The following is a 21,352-nucleotide window of genomic DNA, read 5'->3' on the forward strand; positions in this document are numbered from 1 at the left end:
TTCCCGAGAGACACATATGCGTGAGGCAGATAAACAGGGAAACCGCAAGCCCGGGTCTCGGCCTTGTGAGCTGGCCACATTGACATGCATAACAAAGAACTGGGGGTTGAGTCCCCAGGGGCCAGGGCGGGCCTGCTACCAGCATCTTGCATCTCATAAATTTATTAAGGGAAGGTGGTATTTAAGGGCCAATTGGTGTTTATATACTTGACCCTTGCAGCTGTAATAAGGGAGAGAGCTGCCTGCTTTGTTGGCCATAGGTGATGTTATTCCAGGAACATGCTGAACCCTCTCTTCTGGGTCCCTGTTGCCATGGCTGGGTCCAGCACAATTAGATAGGCTCTACTTCTGTTTCTTGTGCCTGAGCAGGAAGGATGACATTATTTAGGATCTCAGTATAGTATGGGCTAAATACCTGCTGATTGTGATGCATCAGAGTGATAAACTTCCAACCCAGTTCTGCCAACTCCCCCTCAATGAAAATAAGGCCTCCAGGAAAGTCTAGCAAAGACTCCTGCATGCCACGAACCAACAGCATTTCAGAAACAAATGGATCCTCTCTTCTGTGAGCAGGGGAAAAAAAACAATAAAAAGGGGAATGAAAATTTATAATGCACTCTCTGATCACCAGAGTTTTAAATTAACTGAGTTATTAACCAACTTATCTGCTCATTTGCATGAACCATATAATGAGATTTCTGTAAGCTATGATTTGAAGAGGGAATGCCATCAAGCTTTCAAAGATAAAGCATGATCAAAACACAGTGAGGGCCTTTCTCAGTGGTAGAGTGTTTGCCTAGCATGTGCAGGAACTTGGGTTTGATCCCCAGTACCATAAAAAAAGTGAACTAATAAATTTCTGTCTGTTCATAAGATTACTTTAGATATCTATATGTGAGATCATAGTGCACATTTGACCTAACAAAAAGATTCTAGACATCATACCTGAAACTCCAAAGTTAAAGTCCATGTTAAAGTCAGTGCAGGAAGTTCAGACCATAATACAGAAACCAAACTATGATAAGATATTGCAGTTCAAAGCAAACTGGCCAAGTTAATTGTTTCCATTCCACAGTTGCACATTGTCTACAGCCTCACTATCAATCTCATGGAAGACAGTAGGGTCCCACATGGTAGCTTAAAGCATGGGATAGAGACAGGGTTTTTCAACATAGATCTTGGGCTATAGTTAGAGAATTATCAGGATGACTTAATAGGGTTGGTGGGATAATAGATCACCCCTTTGAGTTAAATTGGGTGTAGATCCAACCTAAAACCATATATTCACTTTTCATAGTGAAAGAAGTCCATTTCAACCCTGCACATTATAGATGAGGAAAGCTAAAGCTAAAATACTTCCTAAATTATCATTTTGTTCCATTCCCCAGTCAAATTTACCTATCCACCCCACATATTATCACCACTCTTCCCCACAATTATCACAGGAACTCTTACCAATGATGCAACGAATGCAATTCCCTTTCTTGGCAATGTTCTGGAGTTGGCCTATAAGAGATGCTGTATTTTCACTACTCAGAGCAGTGAGGCCCATGTTCTTAAGACCTTTATGAATTTCCTCAGATACCTGTTCACTCACATTCTGCATAGTCTCTTCAGGCCTAGATAATGAAGGATAGAAAACAGAGCAGCCCTAGCATAAGAGCAAAGCCCAGAAAGCCCCATAGCAGCGGCTAAGCCACTCAAGGAAGAATTCTGTTTCTCTACCTCCAGCAGATGAAATACTTTTGTTGTTACCTTCAAGATATCAGCTAATTCATACATACAATACCATACTCCATCTTCAAAGGAAACAAGGGTTGTTTCCATTCTTGGATCCACTCAATATTCTTAGTCTTGTAAACTTTAAATCTGTATTAAGATTTTCTTGGATATTTTCCATGGCTGTTTTCCAACTTACCCAATTAAATAGCAAATACAATAAGAAGTGTTTTCTATCCCAAGTTTCAATATGGCTTATCAAAAACTCCGACTATCTTTGGAGATGGTCCCCAAAAGCCTCTGCTCTGTGTGGTTTGCAATGAATAATATTATATTGTCTACCTGTGTCCCAAATGCCCCCATTATTTTCTACTTAAGAAAGATCTATGTAACATACCTGGAGTTAAATTCTTCAGTTAAGGCCTTAGTTATATATTTTATTTTATCTACAAATTCAGGTGAGCTGAATAAAACACTGCCAGAGAAACTTCTTGCCACCAACAAGACTGAGGCCAGGATAGTTAAGCGGTGCAATTTGGACTCCATCTCCCGGAGCCCGATCCTGTCCACCAGCAGAGTCTGGTGAGGTAGAATAAAAACAAGCTGTCAGTAAACGGAGGCACAGACTACAAAATAACAAGACAACGACCCAACACAGAATCCTACCTCAGGGAATTCTTCATTTCCATGACCCCAGAGAAGGAGGTTCAAGTACCCCTGGTATAGCACCATTGTGAGACTGGGAAGCTCTGGGTTGTTAGGTTCCTGATCTGGAGATGAATATTCTATGCTGGAGGAGAAGCTGGGAGAGTCAGAACTTGGAAATGGTGTAGTGAGGTCTATGGCTGCTTTGGTTAGTCATTTTGTGGTATAATTGAGAAGATCTATGAAAGAGAAGGGAATATATAATTTCAAACTCCAAGGCTTGAAGATTTAGATTTTGAAATATAGTCTTGGTAAATAAAGAAGTGATTTTGTAGGTCTTTCTGATTTAGAGAAATGATCTTTATCCCTACGTCTTCCCTAAGGAAGAAATTTTCTATTTAAAAAAACAAAGCAAAAGAACAGAAAATCACTGTAAGAAAGCAAGCCCAGTGTCAAATTTTCCCCACTCCTGCTCTTGAATTTTTAACATACTGGGCTGTTTATCAAGGAGTTCCTGAAATTTAGCTCGTTCATACTGGACCGAATGTTCCTGGATATAGGGTTGAAGGCTCTGTATAGTGTAGTTTATCATGTCCATCTTCATCAGGCCCAGAACATGGAAGATGCCCCTGTCATAGAGAGAAAAAGAATATTTACACCATGAAAAGAAATTCTAGTATGGAGAGGTGGGACTCAAACAAAGAATCATATAGTCATAGTACTTAGAGTTAGGTGAAGCCTTTAAGACAATGGTCCTATTACAGTTTATAATTTGGTATGGTTTGAGTGTGTCCCCAAAAAAGCCTGTGTTGAAAACTTAATACCCAATGCAACAGTGTTGGAAATGGAGCCTACTGGAAGGTTATTTGCTTATGAGGGCTTCACCCTCATGAAAGGATTAATACTGATTATACAAAGGGTTGAGGCTCTGAGTTTGATCTCCAGTTCTCTCTGGCCATTTGATGTCTTCTACCATCAACTGATGCAGTCCCTCACTTGTAGACTTTCTAGCCTCAAGTACTGTAAGAAATAAATCTCTTTTATTTATAAATTACCCATCCTCAGATATTCTATTACAGCAACATACAACAGACTAAGACACAAAGGCACTGGCCAGGGACCTAAGGCCACAAACTGAATTGGTGGCAGAGATAAGAACAGATATATTTGACCTCTTAGCTACCAGCCTGAATTCATTGCACTGTAGCTACACCATCACTTTAGAAAAAGGGAGGAAGAATATCACCAAAATGCTAACAACTATATGTGGATATTTGGAATGTAGGTTGTTAAATTTCTAACCCAGTGGGCAAATCATTTTGCTTTTCTAGGTTTGGGTTCTTCTATCTAAGAAACAAGAATAACCTTCATTCCTGTTCCCTCATAGAATTTTGGTTAGACAAACAGGAGAACATCTGGGAAAGAGTGGTTTGAAATCTATAGATATAATAATTACTGTACTTTAATGTTTTAACAGTATCACATTAAGTTGTCATGCCATAAATGGGGCCTTAAATGTTGTAAAGATTATGAAAGGAATCATGAGAGATTATCATTGTAAAATAAATTTCAACAGTCCAGGAAGAAAAGAGATGTTAGTCAGGTCTTCAGAACAGAAGAGCTAAACAAGACAGGAGTTATATCATAGTATCTGGCTCGTAGTTTTCTGGCATGGTATCTAGACTAGACTTCAGGAACAGTACATGCTATGATTTGAATATGGTTCGCCTCCTCTAAAACTCATGTGAAATTTTAATACCATTTTGAGGTATTAAGAGGGTGGAAACAATCCAACTATGGTGTTTATAGGTGAGGCCTTTGATAGGTGATTAGGATTATATAAGGTTATCAGAGTGAAAACCCCATAAATGAATATTAGTGGTTTCATAAGAAAAAAGAACCAGGCGTAATGGCACACACCTGTAATCTCAGCAGCTTGTAAGGCTGAGGCAGGTGGATTGTGAAAATAAAACAGCCTTACACTAAGCAACTCAGTAAGACCTTGCTTCTAAAAAAAATACAAAATAGGGCTGGGAATATGCTCCAGAGTTCAATCCCAGTACCCGGCTCCCCCCTCCAAAAAAAAGGAAAAAGAGAGGCAGGACACATAATCTCTCACTCACAATGTGATACCTATGCCACCTTTGGTCTGTGCCGGCAACAAGGCTATCAACATATGGGGCTTATTAGCATTGGGCCTCCAAGCATGAGGCAAAATAAAATTATTTTCTTTGTAAATTATCCAGTCTGTGGTATTACACATAATAGTTATAGAAAACTGCTGCGCCCTTCCCCTGACTCAGGCAATGGCAAGGCCCTACTGAGGTGGATGGCGCAAGGCGTCCATCCTCTGGAGGAGCGCAGTATGTTTCTGGGAATGGGCTGGTTTGTTTTTGTATTCCTTTAATAAGTATAGTTGCGACTTCTCATATGACCATTAAGTATGGAGGAAAAAACATGACTTTCCCAATTAATGCAACTACTTCTAAAGAATAGATCTGTTTTCTCTAAATGCAATGATTCAGCTGTGGAGCGTAAATTGTTAATGTCTAATGAAAAACTCCCTGTATTCCTGTCAAGGAAGTTTTTGAGAAATTAAATTAAAATCTAGAGAAGAAAAATTAATGTTAAGAAGACAGATTAGTGCTTAGTACTGGGAAACTTGTTCTTGTTCCTGTGCACAATGGTTTGTGCTCTTACTCTTGTTTGATTAAAATTAATAAAAGTCAACCACTTGCCGTAACCATGGCACCGGTTCCAGTCAGTAAGTCAAAAAAGAATAGTCAAGGTATAGGCCAATAGTTTGGGATATTTCTAACTATTATTAAAAGTTAACTAAGCAGAAACAGCTCAAAGCAAAACGCGAACTGAAAGTACAAATGCTTGCTTATGCATAAGCCAAGATACATTCTTCTATTCTAATTGTAGCTACGTAATATTTTGTTTCTTTGAATAATGATTCCTGTTTTGTAACCACAAAGTACTGTGAGCCTGCCAAAATGAAAAGTATATATGATCAACTTCACAAGTAAAGATTGGGATTCAGCACCTTTACGTTGGTGTCTGTGTTGTTTCTCCACCCCGCTTTCGCCGACTCCTCACCATCCATTCATCTCCTGAGACCCCCTGTTGGAGCTGGACTCCGACAGAAAACAGACTGAGACAGCATGTCTAGATTCTCACCTAAGCAATTGTACTGGATCTGTTATGCTCTTTAGATTCTGCACTGCTTCATCTCAAACTGGTGCACATAGCAGGCTCATCAAATCGAGAATAAATTTGGAGAGATGATAAACATTCAGGGCTCCACGCTCTGTTTGCTGTTTGAGGAGATCCATGTCCAGAGCTTTTTCAATCTCATTTCTTAAACGATTCTGGCGTGGTAATAGCAGTGATAGCAAGATCTGCCCAGAAAAGGAAATCAAAGAAACAAATTCTCTTTAAAATCATGAACTTTCTTTAGTGAACAAAGCTTTTAGGCCAAATGTCTGACCATATTTTTAGGGGGTCAGGAATGTGGATCTCTAAATTTCTTAGTATTGTTTCACTCTGTTTAGGGTGCAATTACAGTGCAAGGCTTCATTGGGTTATTTATAGTAGCAGTTATTATTTTCAAGGCAGAATGAGATAAAGATAGGAACAAAAGTAAGGGTATGATAAAAAGAAAGTGAAGGATATGAGAAATACAAAATTCACACCACAACAAAGTGATAAAGTATTCTTAATAAAGGATAATGATATTTTAGGTTGTTTTACTCCAAAACACAAGGATGGAATAACCAAAGGATCCTTTAAGGTTCACTTCAAATAGCCTTTTGACTCAAAAGTACAAGTCCCCTGTGAATAAAGGTATTCTTACTCATCTCTGTGTTTCTGAAGCACATAAAACATAGTAAGAGTTCAGTAAAAATTTATTTAATTGAAAATATATGATGTTTTTATAGTAATATCCTAACTATTCATAATCATCTCATACAAATAAAATAGAAACCACTCTATACTGCCCATGTTCAGAAAGTATGCTGCTTAGGATTATTAATAGCCATTAACAATCTAAAGGTCTAGGATACTCAGGAACTTCAAGTCATCTAAAGGAAGGAACCACACACAGTGGTGCACACCTATAATCCCAGATACTGGGAAGGCTGAGACAGGAGGATTGTAAAGCCAGCCTGAGAAATTTAGCAAAACACTATCTCAGAATGAAAAATAAAATGGACTGAGGATATAGTGCAGTGGTAAAGCTACTCCTGGGTTCAAACTCCAGTACAAATAAACAAGCAAATAAACAAAAAATAAAAATAACAACAAAAAAAAAAACCTGATGGATGGAAGTTGATTACTCACCTCCTTAACTTTTTTCAGAAGTTCAAGGGCACAAGAGAAGTCAGGAGGAGTACTTGATAACTGCTCATGTAGATGTTCCCAAAAAGCATTGTACATTGTCTCCACAAACCTGCTTTCCAGACTGTTAAGAAGGTTAAATGTGCAAATTCCACTTTACTTAGAAAAATAAAATAGGATAATAATTTCCCAAACAACATTTAAAATCATAAAAAATCATTAAATCAACAGGCAAGGAGGAACTATGTTTAGATTTGAGAAGGGTTGAATAAACTTAAGTTAGTCTCAAATGCAAATGCATGGGCCAAATCCTCTCACAAGGGCACCTCGTGGTTCCAGAGACACTCTCTTCCTGCAGTAGAAAGAACTATGAACTAGAGGCTTAGACCCTGAGTTCTGACCCTAGTCCTGCATCTAACTAGATGTGAGCTGTTTCTATTTCCATATACTTATACGTTTGAACTAGATGATCTTTTTCCTTTAGGCCTGAAATATGGGGAAAGGTTTTCCTTCTTTATGACACTGAAAGCTCTTTCAAGCACTTCATCAAGTCCAAAAAGGAGCTCATTATTTTCGTGCTTCAAAACTATTCTTTATTTATATTTGGTCCTGCAAACCAGAAAGCTAAGCCTTTTTTCCCTAAAAACATTACTGTTTAAGTAAAAAGTAATGGGTTTTTATTTTAAAAATACAAACAATACAAAAATAAATGGAAAAAATGTCAGAGTTCATCCTTTAAAACACCAATATAATTTGTGAGAAGTCATCAACTATTATCTGTCTGGTATATACCAGAGTCCTTCTTAATTCCTTTCTCCTCATCCCTTTTACCCACTTAGTCACCAAATTCCATAGATGCTGCTCTTTACCTATCTCTGGAATCCATCCCCACCTACTACAATCTCCTACCTGGACTACTGCAAGAGTCTCCTATATGGCTACCCTGCCCCACATGGTCTTACCCCTACCATAATGCCACATATACTTGCCAAACTCATTAATTTTCTTCAGATACAAATCTGACCATGATGTCATGGTCCTTTAAAGTCTTTCAGGAGCTCCCTACCACCAGCTGGACACATGGTCTCTAAGATCCTTCATAATCCTATTCTGCCACCTCTTCTAATTTTGTGCCTCCAACAGTAACATTCTACTACAATGAATGCATAATTGTTTTCTACCATTCTATGCCTCTGAAGAGCCTCTTTCTCTTTTAAGAGTCCTTCTCCCTAGACCATCTAAAAAGTGTCTATTCATACTCCAAAATTAAACTCAAATGTTACTTTTTCAGGAAAGTGTTCTTTGACATTCTCCAGGCAGCTAAGCACTAACATAAAACTCCATACACTAGATATGAGAGAATTTATCACTCTACACAATAACTAATTGACTGCCTCTCCTAGAGAAGCTTCTTGATGGCAAAGACACCATTTAACCCATCAAAAACTGCCTTCCACCTAATAAGTATTTAATGTTTGTTGAATGAATGTATGACAATGCAGGCCCTTAAGAGCATATTATTGTACAAATGTATCAAAATAGATTCTACTGTCCTGTATAGCTGTAAAGAACACATATTATTTTTAAAAAAAACAACAACAAAAAAGAATATGAAGAGTCTATCATTGTAATTAGTATTCTTTTATAAGCCCAAAGTGAAACCAGTTGTCAATATCTATAGATAATAGATGACCCCAAACTCTATTTCAGCCTTTTTTCTAGTATACTTTGTGCATTACTACACTTGAAGAAGGCTGTTAGTAACAAAGTAATGAAATTCAAGCTATGGATAATATTATTCCACCTGCTTAATTTATTGACACCTCATTACCACCACAGTCCCTGACTACTTTAACAAATCTTCACTCTCCTAGTTTTGCTTTTTGTACTAGTCTAAATCAAGCTCCAAATGAATTCAATGAAGATGATGCTAGGAGACCCGTGTTTTGGCGAAAACTTATTTTAGGGAAATGGCTTGGCCTGGGTCACTGCTGGCGACAGGCAAGACAAATCTAAGATGTGTGAAGATGAAAAGAACCACTGTCAGACCAAGGTGCTTCATTAACAGACTCACTAAAGTAGCAACATAACAGAAGCATTTAAAGTGGTAAATTATAAGTGTTATAGAATACAGATTCTTATGAAAAATCTACCCATTTAACTATTAATAATCCATTAGAGGCATTCAATTCATACTTGCTGAATGACTCTTAATCATGCACTGAAATATCAACATACTTAAAAGAAACAAAAAAAGCCTAAGTTTATTTTATTTTATTATTTTAACTTTATTTTATTTTTTGGTGCTGAGAATTGAACCAAGGGCTTCACTATGACAGGCAAGCAATCTACCACCGTGAGCCACATCCCCAGCCCCAAAGCCTAATTTTAGAAGGGTATTATTTATCAATTGGGTTCTGAATCTGATTCACTAATATCTTTAGTAAGTCAATTATGAAGGAGAAATGATCTGTAAAATCTCTTATCACATGAAGAGTACCGAATACCACTATTAGAAAAATGATTATTCAGGGCTGGGGTTGTGGCTCAGTGATAGAGCACTTGCCTAGCACATATGAGGTCCTGGGTTCAATCCTCAGCACCACATAAAAATAAATAAATAAAACAAAAGTGTTGTGTCCAACTACAACTAAAAAAATAAATTAAAAAAGAAAAATGATTATTCATCTGTACCTGTTTAATCTACAGACAAACTAAACCTTCCCATTCTGTCTAAAAAGATCTGAAATTCATTCTATATTTCATTATTAACTGAGAGCCTGGAATGAACATTTTGATAGTAATCAGCACTAATTTATTCTTATTCAAATATAATATGCTGGGCTGGGGCTTTGGCCCAGTGGTAGAGTGTTCACCTGGCATGCATGAGGCACTGGGTTCAATCCTTAGCAACACATAAAAATAAAATAAAGGTATTTATATATATATATATATATATATATATATATATATATATATATATATTGCTACTTTGACCCTTTTTAACTAATAATAATACTGATTGATCTGCTGTTTCATTTGTTGATACAACTCAAGACATAATCAAACATTAAAGTTATTCATAAAATGCTTCAAAAATGTTCAAAAAGCCACTATGGTATGAACCTGTACCAGGAAATATGAAACAGAAAAATTAGAATAGTCTGTACCTGTTTGGAGGTAAATCTTTCTCTTCCACATATAAATCTTTGTTCACCATGATTTCATGAGCAATGCTCAGGTTGGAAACTACATTAACTCTCCCCATAAGAGGAGTGATAGAAAGTGCTTCTGGTTGACTCTCTAGAAAAAAGCACAGCAATCATCAAAAGGGAACCCATACAAAAAAGAATTTCTATTTTATTCAGAGATCCATTAAGACAAGTAAGAAAAGCCTTCAAATTTAGATTCATCAACTAAATCTTACACAGATTCACTCAATCATTTCAGTATTGGGGGCTTTCTGAATTCTGCCTTTCAACAGCACTGAAAACTCAGAGAAATCAGGAATGAGAAGATGTTAGTTTATTATGAAAAACAGAAAGTGAAACTGCTTTCAAAACCTTCTACTTGAAACATCAAAATAAGCAAAATATAGCAAAGGAATAATGAATACATTGTTGCTTGTAAAATAAACATTTCTATAAAATGTATTGTGTTCCCACTATCCATTTCATACCTCTGAAACTACCTACAAGATGACAGTTAAAATCTCCCTATAAAAAAATACCATAGGTCTTATTTGATGGTTCTAAAGCTGAAACAGGCTTTTAAAATAGTAATTTCAAATCTGAGGATTCAGCAGACCAATAAAATTTCTAAAATAAATAAATAAGACTTGTTCATTTTATTTTCCCACGTATAGACATTCAGACAAAAGAAAAACTCATCCTTCCCCATCTCCCACCCTGTACAAAATTCAATTCAAAATGGATGAAAAAACCTAAAGTATAAGATCAGAAACTCTGCAATTTCTATAAGGAAACACTTCAACATAAAAGCACAGGCAACAATTTCCTGAACAGGACTCCTTTAGTTCAGGTAGTAGTAGCAAGGAATAAAGATCTTCTGCAGGGCAAAGGAAACAATTAACAGAATGAAATTCTGACAGAGCCTACAGCTACTATTCTGACAGGTGACTAATAACCAGAATAGACAAAGAACTTTAAAAACTCAACACATTCAATAAATGGTCAAATGATCCAGACATACTTCTCAAAAGAAGAAGTAAAAATGTCCAAAAATTATATGAAAAAAAGTGTTCTTCCTTAGCCATTGAGGAAATTTAAATCCAAACTTTACTGAGATTTCATCTTGTTTCTGTCAGACAGCAATCATCAAAAATACAAATAACAGGGCTGGGGATGTGGCTCAAGCGGTAATGCGCTCACCTGGCATGCGTGGGGCGCTGGGTTCAATCCTCAGCACCACATAACAATAAAATAAAGATGTTGTGTCCACCAAAAAATAAATATTTAAAAAATTCTCTCTCTCTCTCTCAAAAAAAAAATACAAATAACAATAAATGTGGGAAGGATGTGAAAGGGAAAAGAACTCTAGATACTGCTTGTGAAAATGTAAATCAGTACAGCCAATATGAAAATCATTATTGAAGCCTCTCAAAATCTAAAAATAGGGCTGGGACTGTAGCTTAGTGATATGATTTAGCTACCACTTCTCAGTGTTTATCTGAAAGTCAGCATACTTTCAGATGCATGTATACCCATGTTTATTTCAGCATGAGTCACAATAGCCTAGGTGTATATGCCAATAGATGATGAAGAAAATATGCTATATATACAAAATGGAATATTATATACCCATAAAGAACAAAATTGTGTCATTTATAGGAAAATGGATGTAACTGGAGATCATCATGTTAAGCCAAATAGTCCATACAGATGCAGAACAATCCATTATTCCAACACTGTCTTTTTCTCAAAAGATACTTCCAGATAGTCTGTTTACCATAGAATCAATATATAGGTATAACTGACCATTACAGTCAGGAAAATTAATCTAGTTTCATGGGTGGACTTTCCAGTCCATACTGCAAGACACATTAAAGATGGACCTGGGAAATGGGTCCATACAAGTCTTTTTATAATTTTTACTTACGTGACAAGCTTGTGAAGCTGCATGGCTATAAACTCTGTAGCTGAAAGTTTACCTTCCTGAGCCAGGTTTCTCAGTCATGATCAGGATGACTGGTTTAAACTTTTCTTTGATATCTGATTTAATTTACTGAATCGTGTTCAGTAACATTAAGACTCTCAATATTATAATTTTAAGAAAAAAAATTAAAATATTAAAAATATTTTATAAAATCTAGTATGTCTCCCTGGGGTCCTGTATTCCCCCCTTTTTTAATTTAATAAAATTGAGTAAAGGCTTGGCATAAGTCATAGTATCGTCAGTTTGAGTTATATATTATAGTACAAATATTTAAATAAGAATAGATTAACCTTTTATTGATTATTATAATTTCAATATAGATAAGTGGATTTATCCTAACAATTTAGAAAGAACTCTCAATCTCTTTGAGAGAAGGTCTCAAAATATTTTTATATTTTAGAATATTATTTCTTTAAATAGGTATCTCTCAATTGTCTTTAAAAAGTATGATTAAGGTTATTTCCCAGTGTAGGGAGCAGTATATAAATCTTACTGTATTTTTTATAGACAATAGGTCCAGCTAGAGAACTTATTTACTATCAATGAATTTTTTAAAGTTTGTAACCTTTATTGCACAAAAGTAATATACAACTTTAATTTGGAGAAACTCAGTCCTAATAAAATGTTTTTCCAAATTCATATAATTATCTAAAAAACAAAATATAAGAATTAACAGTGTCTTTGAATCAATCAAATTTAGTCTCCAAGGATAATTGTCAGAATTGGGATCTAAGTTAGCAGTTTAATATACTTAGTGTTTAATCAACGATGTAAATTTATTTACCAAAATTAATCTTTGTCTTAAATAGCAAGAATCATTAGGCAATAAAGACCTTTTTTAAAAGAAATAAACTTTACATTTTAAAAGGTTTTTGTCATGCAAAATATGGAAAAAATCTTAGCTCACATCATATAATCAAATTAGGAAAATAGTCTGAAATATCCTTGAATTAATCATTTAAAATTTTTATAGTTAGTCTGATACATATAAATCTCTTTTTTAATTGTTCTAATTTTTATATCATCTGGTTAGATAATGATATAAATATTTTTCTATTTAAAAATATGTTTATCATTAAAATTTAGAATATAAAGACCTTATTTTACTCAAAGATGATTTATTTTTTCTTTTTTAGGATCTCCAATGTGTGCTTTCTCTCTGTTGAAGCATCTTTATTTTCTAGAATTTTTCCTAGTTATACTTTGGAACAATTTCTGAAAACCTTAGAATTTATAAACAAATTATTGTACTTTGATAAGAAATATCAATGAAAATAGTTAAAATATTTGGATATTTCTGTAGACAGAATTATATTTGTTTATCATCTTATAAGTTTGTACAATAACTTGAGAATTAGAAACTACTTGAAGATTGTATTTTTACTTAAAAGCAAATTTATAGTAAAATACATTTATCTCAAATATCTAACTAAAAGGCAGAGTATCAGATAAATGTACACATAAAATGTATAAATTATGGGTTTTCTGTTGAAGAAAAACCATTAGACAAATATATATTAACTAAACAATCAGACATGTGCTAATTATTTTATAGATTATCAACTATAGTTTATCTAAATATCTAGAAAAATATATATTAAGAATAAGGACAGGGCTGGGGTTGTGGCTTAGTGGTAGAGTGCTTGCCTGGTGCATGGGAGGCACTGGGTTCAATCCGTAGCACCACATAAAAATAAAATAAAGGTATTGTGTCTGCCTATAATGAAAAAAAAATACCACACCCTACCATCAACAAAACAAATCATTTCATATAATGTATCTTCGGTACCCCCAAAAGCACAAATAAAATCAGTCTTAAAATAGACTTAAATCAACTTTATTTTTAAAATTCATTACATCATCTTTATTGTCTTATTTCATCAGTAATGGTAGCAATCATGCCACAGATCAGTTTGAAATTAGGGAGGCCAAGGTTCTAAGTTTATTATACAAACTGCTTACAGCAATAATATACAGCAAGCACATTCAGTAGTTAAAATTATTGCTTGGTATAAAAAATAAACATGCAATAAAACTATTTTCTCGTTCACTTTCAATGTAGATTCATAATTTGTTCAGAGAGAACTGTTTGTCTCCAAGATATAATAAAACTCACATATAAGAATCCTAAAATGCCTCCAATATGGTCTGCTTATGTACATTATTTTTCATTCAAAAATAGTCTTTAGCCAGGCTTGGTAGCACATGCCTGTAATCCCACAAACGTGGGAGGCTGAGGCAGGAGGATTAAAAGTTCAAGGCCAGCCTCAGCAACATGGTGAGGTCCTGAGCAACTTAGCAAGATAAAAAAATAAAAATAAATAAAAAAGACTGTGGATGTGGCTCAAGTTTTTAAACACCCCTGGGTTCAATCCCTGGTACAAGGAAAAACAAAAATTTTTCAACACAAGTCTCATCCACTCACATTTCCTTTTTACCCTAACAATTAAAAAGCTACATGTGTTAAAATATACCATCAAATCAATACATTTAGATATTTAAGAGGCACTATGAAATAAGAATTATGCTATTCCATTATTCTGTTTAAAAGCAGAAACCTTAAGTGCCCACCAAAGAAACATATATTTCAATACAATAGCATCATGGCCTCCAACTCTTATTTTTCTTCATTTCAATCTTCAAGAGTTTAGATCAAGTTGTCACCTTTGGACAGGTCTGCTGATTAATGTTCAGTGAGATTCACAGAGGTTATTAAAGGATTACAATTTGAGTTCTTGTGAGGGTGGACTATCAAACCAAAACCTCAAATGCCTAACATAAGGTATAAAAGACCTCATATCCAAATATTTACATGAAAATACTGTTATTACATACCTAAAAAATTTTTACCCAGAGTAGTGATAATTTATATGTCAACAAAGCACTTCCAGAAAAGGATACAACACAATTCCAGCACCAGATACTTTCTTTTGAGAGAGAGAGAGAGAGAGAGAGAATTTTTTAAATATTTATTTTTCAGTTTTTGGTGGACACAACATCTTTATTTTATTTTTATGTGGTGCTGAGGATCGAACCCAGCACCCTATGCATGCCAGGCAAGCGTGTTACCGCTTGAGCCACATCCCCAGCCCCAGCACCACATACTTTTGATTATTGCAATTCGGTTCCAGATCAACCATTTACCCTCTTCAAAAAAAAAAAAAAAATACTAATGCTATCTACCATGTTTTGAACTGACGACATCACTCTCAAGTCTTATCAAACACAAATAATTATGCTTTGTTGGCCTCTTTCTCTGGAACCAAAACCTTTTAATTTTACTTGCCAACCATAGGCCTAAATCCTATCCATAAAGATAGAAGGAACGAAAAGATAAGGGAAAGAATAATTTAAAAAAGGACTATCAGGAAAATGAGGCAGAAAAATATAAGGTTGCAGAAGCCCTCTATATCCTTTAAAGGCACATAAGCAGTGGGTTGCCTATACCTTAAACCTAACTGCTATGAAGAAGCACCTAAAGAAGTGATAACATTATTCTAGACCCACCTAGAGAGTGGTCACCTAAATGTAAGGTATTGTCTTCTTGGCTCTGCTCTGGTGTTTTAGGCTTATGAGCCCCACTCTCTGTTTCACTAGGGTCATTCTGGAGCACAGCTTTTTCAATTTTTGGCATCTTGATGTTATCTAGAATCAGGAAGAAAAGAGGCAAGTTATATAACATCTGGCTCTGACCCAGGGACAAGGAGCTAAAGGGCTCTTCAAATGCTACTGTGTGCCCTGGTGCTCCCAGTTGAGGGGAAAAGTGCTTCAAGGCCCTCTAAAAGGAACATTTAGGTTCTTCAAACATGCCTTGAGGAGAGGAATTTGGGATTAATGTGACTGTCTTTACTGAAAACCTAGCATTTCACAAGCAGAAGGTAAGCCAAGGCCCAGAAACAGACAATGCCTCCCCAGAAAGAGGGCACACCACAAGCTACAGTCCAAGCTAGGAAAGAGACCTTCCTCAAATCTGGCTACTTTTAATTAATCCCATAACACCCCCTTCCTTGTGAAATTCCACATCAGATCTGTCTGAAGAGGGATAGTGATCTGAACTCAGGCAGCAGGATACCTCTCCCCAGAACCCATATTCCCCAGGAACCTGGTCCCTCACCTTTTCACAGTCCTGGCCCATGGGTGCATCTGATAGTGAGACCTCTCAATCTTCCCTGTCTGGTCTTGGGATATACCATGGTGTCCTGACAGAGGGGGAGATAATCAGGGAGGGTGGGACAGAACCATGGAGATGATGAGGTCTACAGGGAGCACACCCCTACCTATGATGCTAGATAAGAGTCCAAAACATGAAACAAAGGGTGGTGGGTTGCCTGGGGAGCAGGGCCAGGATGCTTGGGAGCCCAGAGAGCCAAAAAGGCAAGCAGGCTAACACCCCTAGGTGATAAGGGGAGACAAGCAGAGGTTACAGAGACAGATATTTCAGACTCATACCCTCCCTTGCAGGCTAGAATCCCTACAGGAGCTTGGAATTAATCTTCCCAAACCCTTTTCTTCCCCCACAGGAGAGGAAATGTTCAAAGCGTTTATCCCCTCCCCCACACCCCCCAAAATACCATTTACATACCTAAAAAGGAAAAGGAACATTACATTTTTCTTTGTTCCACTTTAAGCTGTTCATGAAGTCCCTCTCTCTTAGGTCACCATTAGTCATTTAAAGTGAAGGGCCAGCACAATTACAAAATTCTAGAATTGTTTCATTTCTTTTTTTTCATTTAGGTAAGCAAATCCACCCAAGATCAGAGAGGTGAAGTGATGTAACTCTCCTTTTACAAATATAAAAACCAAGAATAATTTTAAAGGGCTGGTTATAGAATTTATGTAGTGAAAGATCAAGATTCTAAGCCAGATTGAGAACTTAAATTTTGGTTTGGGTTCTTCCAGCTGAATTCCTGGCATGTTCTCCATTACAATCTAATTATTCACATAGGAAGTGATGTATAATCAGAGGATGCTGGAATAGACAAGCCTAGGGTCTTGTGTTTCTTACGTTTTAGTCTTTGTCTTTATTGTCATTCCACTGGCTGGTTACCATACTGATATGAAAACACTTAATTGGTCTGTTTACAGTTTTGGGGTTTTAAAAAATATGTTACCACACTACACTATTCCATCTCTCTCTTTTACCCTAACTTGATTTCTGAGCACATTATTTACCTAATCTCCCTTATCACCAGTTTGTTTCCTTATTAAATGAGTACAAAATATCATCTGTCTCTACACAGAATACTGCCTGCATAGTAGGTAAGAGAGATGATATTTTGTACTCATTTAATAAGCAAGCAAACTGGTGATACGAGAGATTAGGTAAATTGCTAAATATCACACAGCAAGCAAGGGAAAAAATTCTTGAATATATTGAAGTCATATATATATATATATATATATATATATATATACATATACATATATATATATACACACACACACACATATACACATATAATATATACACATATGAATATATATTCTCAGCCATAAATGCAACATATAGTCATATATATATATACACACATATATTCTCAGCCATAGATATAGTATATTACCTCTTTCTACATATATATGTACATATATTTATAATATTTATTACCTCTATGGTTGAAAAGCTATACACCATAATTTTAAAGAACATAATTTGCTTTGTTGCAGTAAATATCAGAAGTGGGGTATATAACAGAAGAGTGGTAGGTCATCAGGAATTGTGATATATCATCCAAGTGTTTGAAATCAAGTATTAATCCAGACTAAACTCTAAAGCCTAAGCTCTAAACAAGATCATGCAAGATAACCTGGACTTTCAAGATGGAGTATCTGTCTCAGACAAGTGTTTCACTATAAGACTCTCTAAACCTTCATAATGAATGATATGTTATTTATCCAACATACTTCATCATTTAGCAGGACTTCCCCTTCTTGATAAAATAATACTCTATTAGAGTGCTTATTATGCAAAAGGCAAATATTTTCTTTCTTTCTTTCTTTCTCTTTCTTTCTTTCTTTCTTTATTTCTTTCTGTATCAGGTATTGAACTCAGGGGCACTCAATCACTGAGCCACATTATCAGCCTTATTTTGTATTTATTTAGAGACAGGGTCTCACTGAGTTGGTTAGCACCTGACTGTTGCTAAGGCTGGCTTTGAACTCATGATTCTGTCTTAGCCTCCCGAGCCACTGGGATTACAGGCATGGGCCACTGGGCCCGGCTTCAAAAAGCAAATATTTTCAATTTGTCTCAAAAGCATATGAAAAATCCCTAATCTTTACAGTTGAGTCCAAAACTTTCCTTTATAGATAATATTTTGTAATGTATCATATGACTTTTGTAAATTAGTAATAATATACTTGTGGGTTTTTTTTAGTTATAGATGGACACAATAAATTTATTTTCTTTATTTTTTAATGTGGTGCTAAGGATTGAACCCAGTGCCTCACATGTGCTAGTCAAGTGCTCTACTACTGAGCTACAATCCCAGACCTACTTGTGTTTTTTTCTAAAAAAAATATAAAGCCAATTCCAAATCCTTGAGTAAAAGTTTTGCTTCAGGAAAGAGAAGCATATATATTCATTGGTTTTCTTTACTCCTTGGCACACTTCTGGTTCCCCACTGTGGGTACACATACAGCAGTTTCTAAGCCCATTTTAGAGAATTCCAGATCTATAGCAGGAAATTTTTACCTATCAGATGTGTTTTGATCCAGGCTTAATACTATAATATATTATCATTTCTTAAATGCTGTCTTATGTATACCACTCCAAAAAAGAAAATTATCTAGAGAGAGTTGATCCTATCCACAAGGACATTAAGGAGGCCTAATTAAAAGAGAAATAGTCACAAATAGCTCTAAGGAACACAAAATTTAGGAGGAATACTGGATAAGGATAACCTAGTTGAGCGGCCACGCCCTCAACACTAGTTAACATATACAAATTAAGTATTTCATTTTACAAAGAAGCATTTGAGGCTCAGAGATTTTAGATGACTTGTCTAAGGCCACAAACAGTTTAAAGAAAAGTTAGGGCTAGAATTAATGTCTCAGAGTGTTTATTCCAAAATAGATAGAGTCATGCAAGGGCAAAAACTAATAATTTAACTAAGCATTTACATTTTCTAAAAAAGAAAGCAAATGATAAGGGCTGGGGTTGTGGCTCAGTGGTAGAGTGCTTGCTTAGCACGAGTGAGGCCCTGGGTTTGATCCTCAGCACCATATAAAAAATAATTAATTAATTAAAGATATTGTATCCAACTACAAGTACAAGATAAATTAAAAAAAAAAAAAGAAAGCGAATGATAGGTATGGTAAGAAAGCCTATAATAGGTGAAGTTACATAAGGGCCAAGATCACACCAGAGTACTGTGTAGCGGAAGATAAACAGCTAACTAAAGTGGTGGGGATGTGTAAGTACAGGGTGATACCTTCAAATAACCCCAAGATTTAAGATAAAATAGATTTTATTTCATTATGATCTCGATTATAGTACAGAACTACTAGAAATGAATGTAGAAATGAAACTACACATGTTGCATTTATGGCTGAGAATATATATTCATATGTGTATATATTATATGTGTATATATGTGTGTGTGTATATATATATATATATATATATATATATATATATATATATATGACTTCAATATATTCAAGAATTTTTTCCCTTGCTTGCTGTAGTGCATTAGCCAATGCACTTTCTTTGCAGAATCCAAGAGAATTATCAAAAGGTTCTAGATACTCTGGAGCAGCTCAGAAGCGAACTTTTCAAGCTAAAAGTGAGGCATGATGGGTAGAGAAACCATCAGAGACCTCTATGGAAAGGAATTTCAAAGCAATGAAAGATAAACCTTCAGCACATAGTATTTACCTCTCCATTAATATCTCTCTGCATTCTTTCCCAGAAATACTGGACTTACTTTGTTATTGTTTCTTAACAGGTCACATATCTTCCTACCACAGGTTTTTAAACATGCTGTTTGTCCTCCCCGTGATGTCTTCTAGCTTTTTTAGCCCCCTTCCTATGGACTGACTTTCCATGGTTCAAGTGGAAGCTTCTAAATACTCAGAGAACCTCCTATTGTCCTCCATAATAGTCAATTTTTCTTCTATTAGCCTCTCTCTTAACATTTTGTACTTTTTAAAAAAAGGAATTATCAGAGTTGGTAGTAATATATTTGCATAAATAATATTTATTGAATATTGAATTCTGCTATGAGATTTAGCTTTCTGAAGACAAGGGTTATATGCATTTTTTCTTCATTGTGCCTAGAATATGCTTGATAACTCAATATATTACTTGTGCATGAATGAATATGCATAAATGCCATAATCCCACAGGGAAACAGCAGTGCTACAAGAATGACACAAAATGGAAGCCCCTCCATTGCCAATCCTGTTGAACTGTTGAACACTTTATGTACCAGAGTCAGTGACTTTTCTATCTCAGAAACATTCCCTCTGTCTTTCAGTTCTTGACTTTCAGTGAGATACCAAACATACAAATCACATACAGATGAGTCCCTGAATTATGATGGTTTGACCTACAAAGTGTTTCAATTTTACAATGGTGCAAAAGTGTACTCACACTGTGCATGGTCCCACACGCCTGTAATCCCAGTGACTGGGAGGCTGAGACAGGAAGATCGTGAGTTTAAACCAGCCTCAGCAACTTAGCGAGGCCCTAAGCAACTCAGTGAGACCCTGTCTCTAATAAAACATGAAAAAGGACTGGGGATGTGGCTCAGTGGTTAAGTGCCCCTAGGTTCAATCCCTAGTACGGAAAAAAAAAAAATGTACTTGTATCACTATCCTGAATTTTTTTCACTTTTTTTTTTTACAGTATTTGTCACGATGGGCAAAAGATACAACGTATGCAGTTGAGGGGGAGAAATAAAGAATGTCCACACGCTTCTGCCTTTGTCAATGCTTTACTCACTCAAATCACTCAATACAACTTTATCCTATAGGTTCTTAATCAAGAAAATGATAATCCTTAATGCTAGGCATTGCAATAGACATAATCAATTCACAGCAAACAATTCTAGATTAATTCTAAGCACTGCAAACACACTTAACCATGACAGGCTCATGACAGACATTCCCTCTGCATGCTAATTCAAGTGTCAGATCAAAAGTCTCAAGCCTTAGGCTTTAAGTCCAGCAGATGCACACTCACTCAGACTGTGGTGATAAGATCAGGAACCAAGGCAGGCTTTTCCTGGGGTGAAGCTGACAGCTAGTTGAGGAGAGGATCATAGGGAGAATTTGTGGCTCTCACCAGGGTCAAGATGTGGCTGTAGAGTTTGAGAGTGGTGAGAAAGATGCAAAGGATCAGGCAGATGAGAAGAGTTGGGATGTCAGTCTAGGTCCTCATCAGGCTCTCAAGCTTGTTTGCATCAGAGTCAGCTGGCTGAATATCTGTTTATTTGCTACTTCATTTATACTAAATTTGGGGACTTTT

At 35.8% G+C, this 21,352-nt stretch overlaps 1 protein-coding gene across 1 annotated transcript; it reads right to left on the reverse strand.

The window, feature by feature from the left end:
• Nucleotides 1–331: 331 nt before the first annotated feature.
• Nucleotides 332–15,517, reverse strand: LOC114090800 (T-complex protein 11-like X-linked protein 2). The gene is given in 11 exon segments (XM_071606211.1): nt 332–531; nt 534–563; nt 1,456–1,619; nt 2,117–2,298; nt 2,386–2,603; nt 2,857–2,993; nt 5,548–5,768; nt 6,712–6,832; nt 9,879–9,968; nt 11,927–11,939; nt 15,391–15,517. Coding segments are annotated over 11 exon segments (1,503 nt in total).
• Nucleotides 15,518–21,352: the final 5,835 nt, after the last annotated feature.

Source organism: Marmota flaviventris, chromosome X (assembly GCF_047511675.1).
Source record: "Marmota flaviventris isolate mMarFla1 chromosome X, mMarFla1.hap1, whole genome shotgun sequence".
Lineage (NCBI taxonomy): Eukaryota > Metazoa > Chordata > Mammalia > Rodentia > Sciuridae > Marmota > Marmota flaviventris.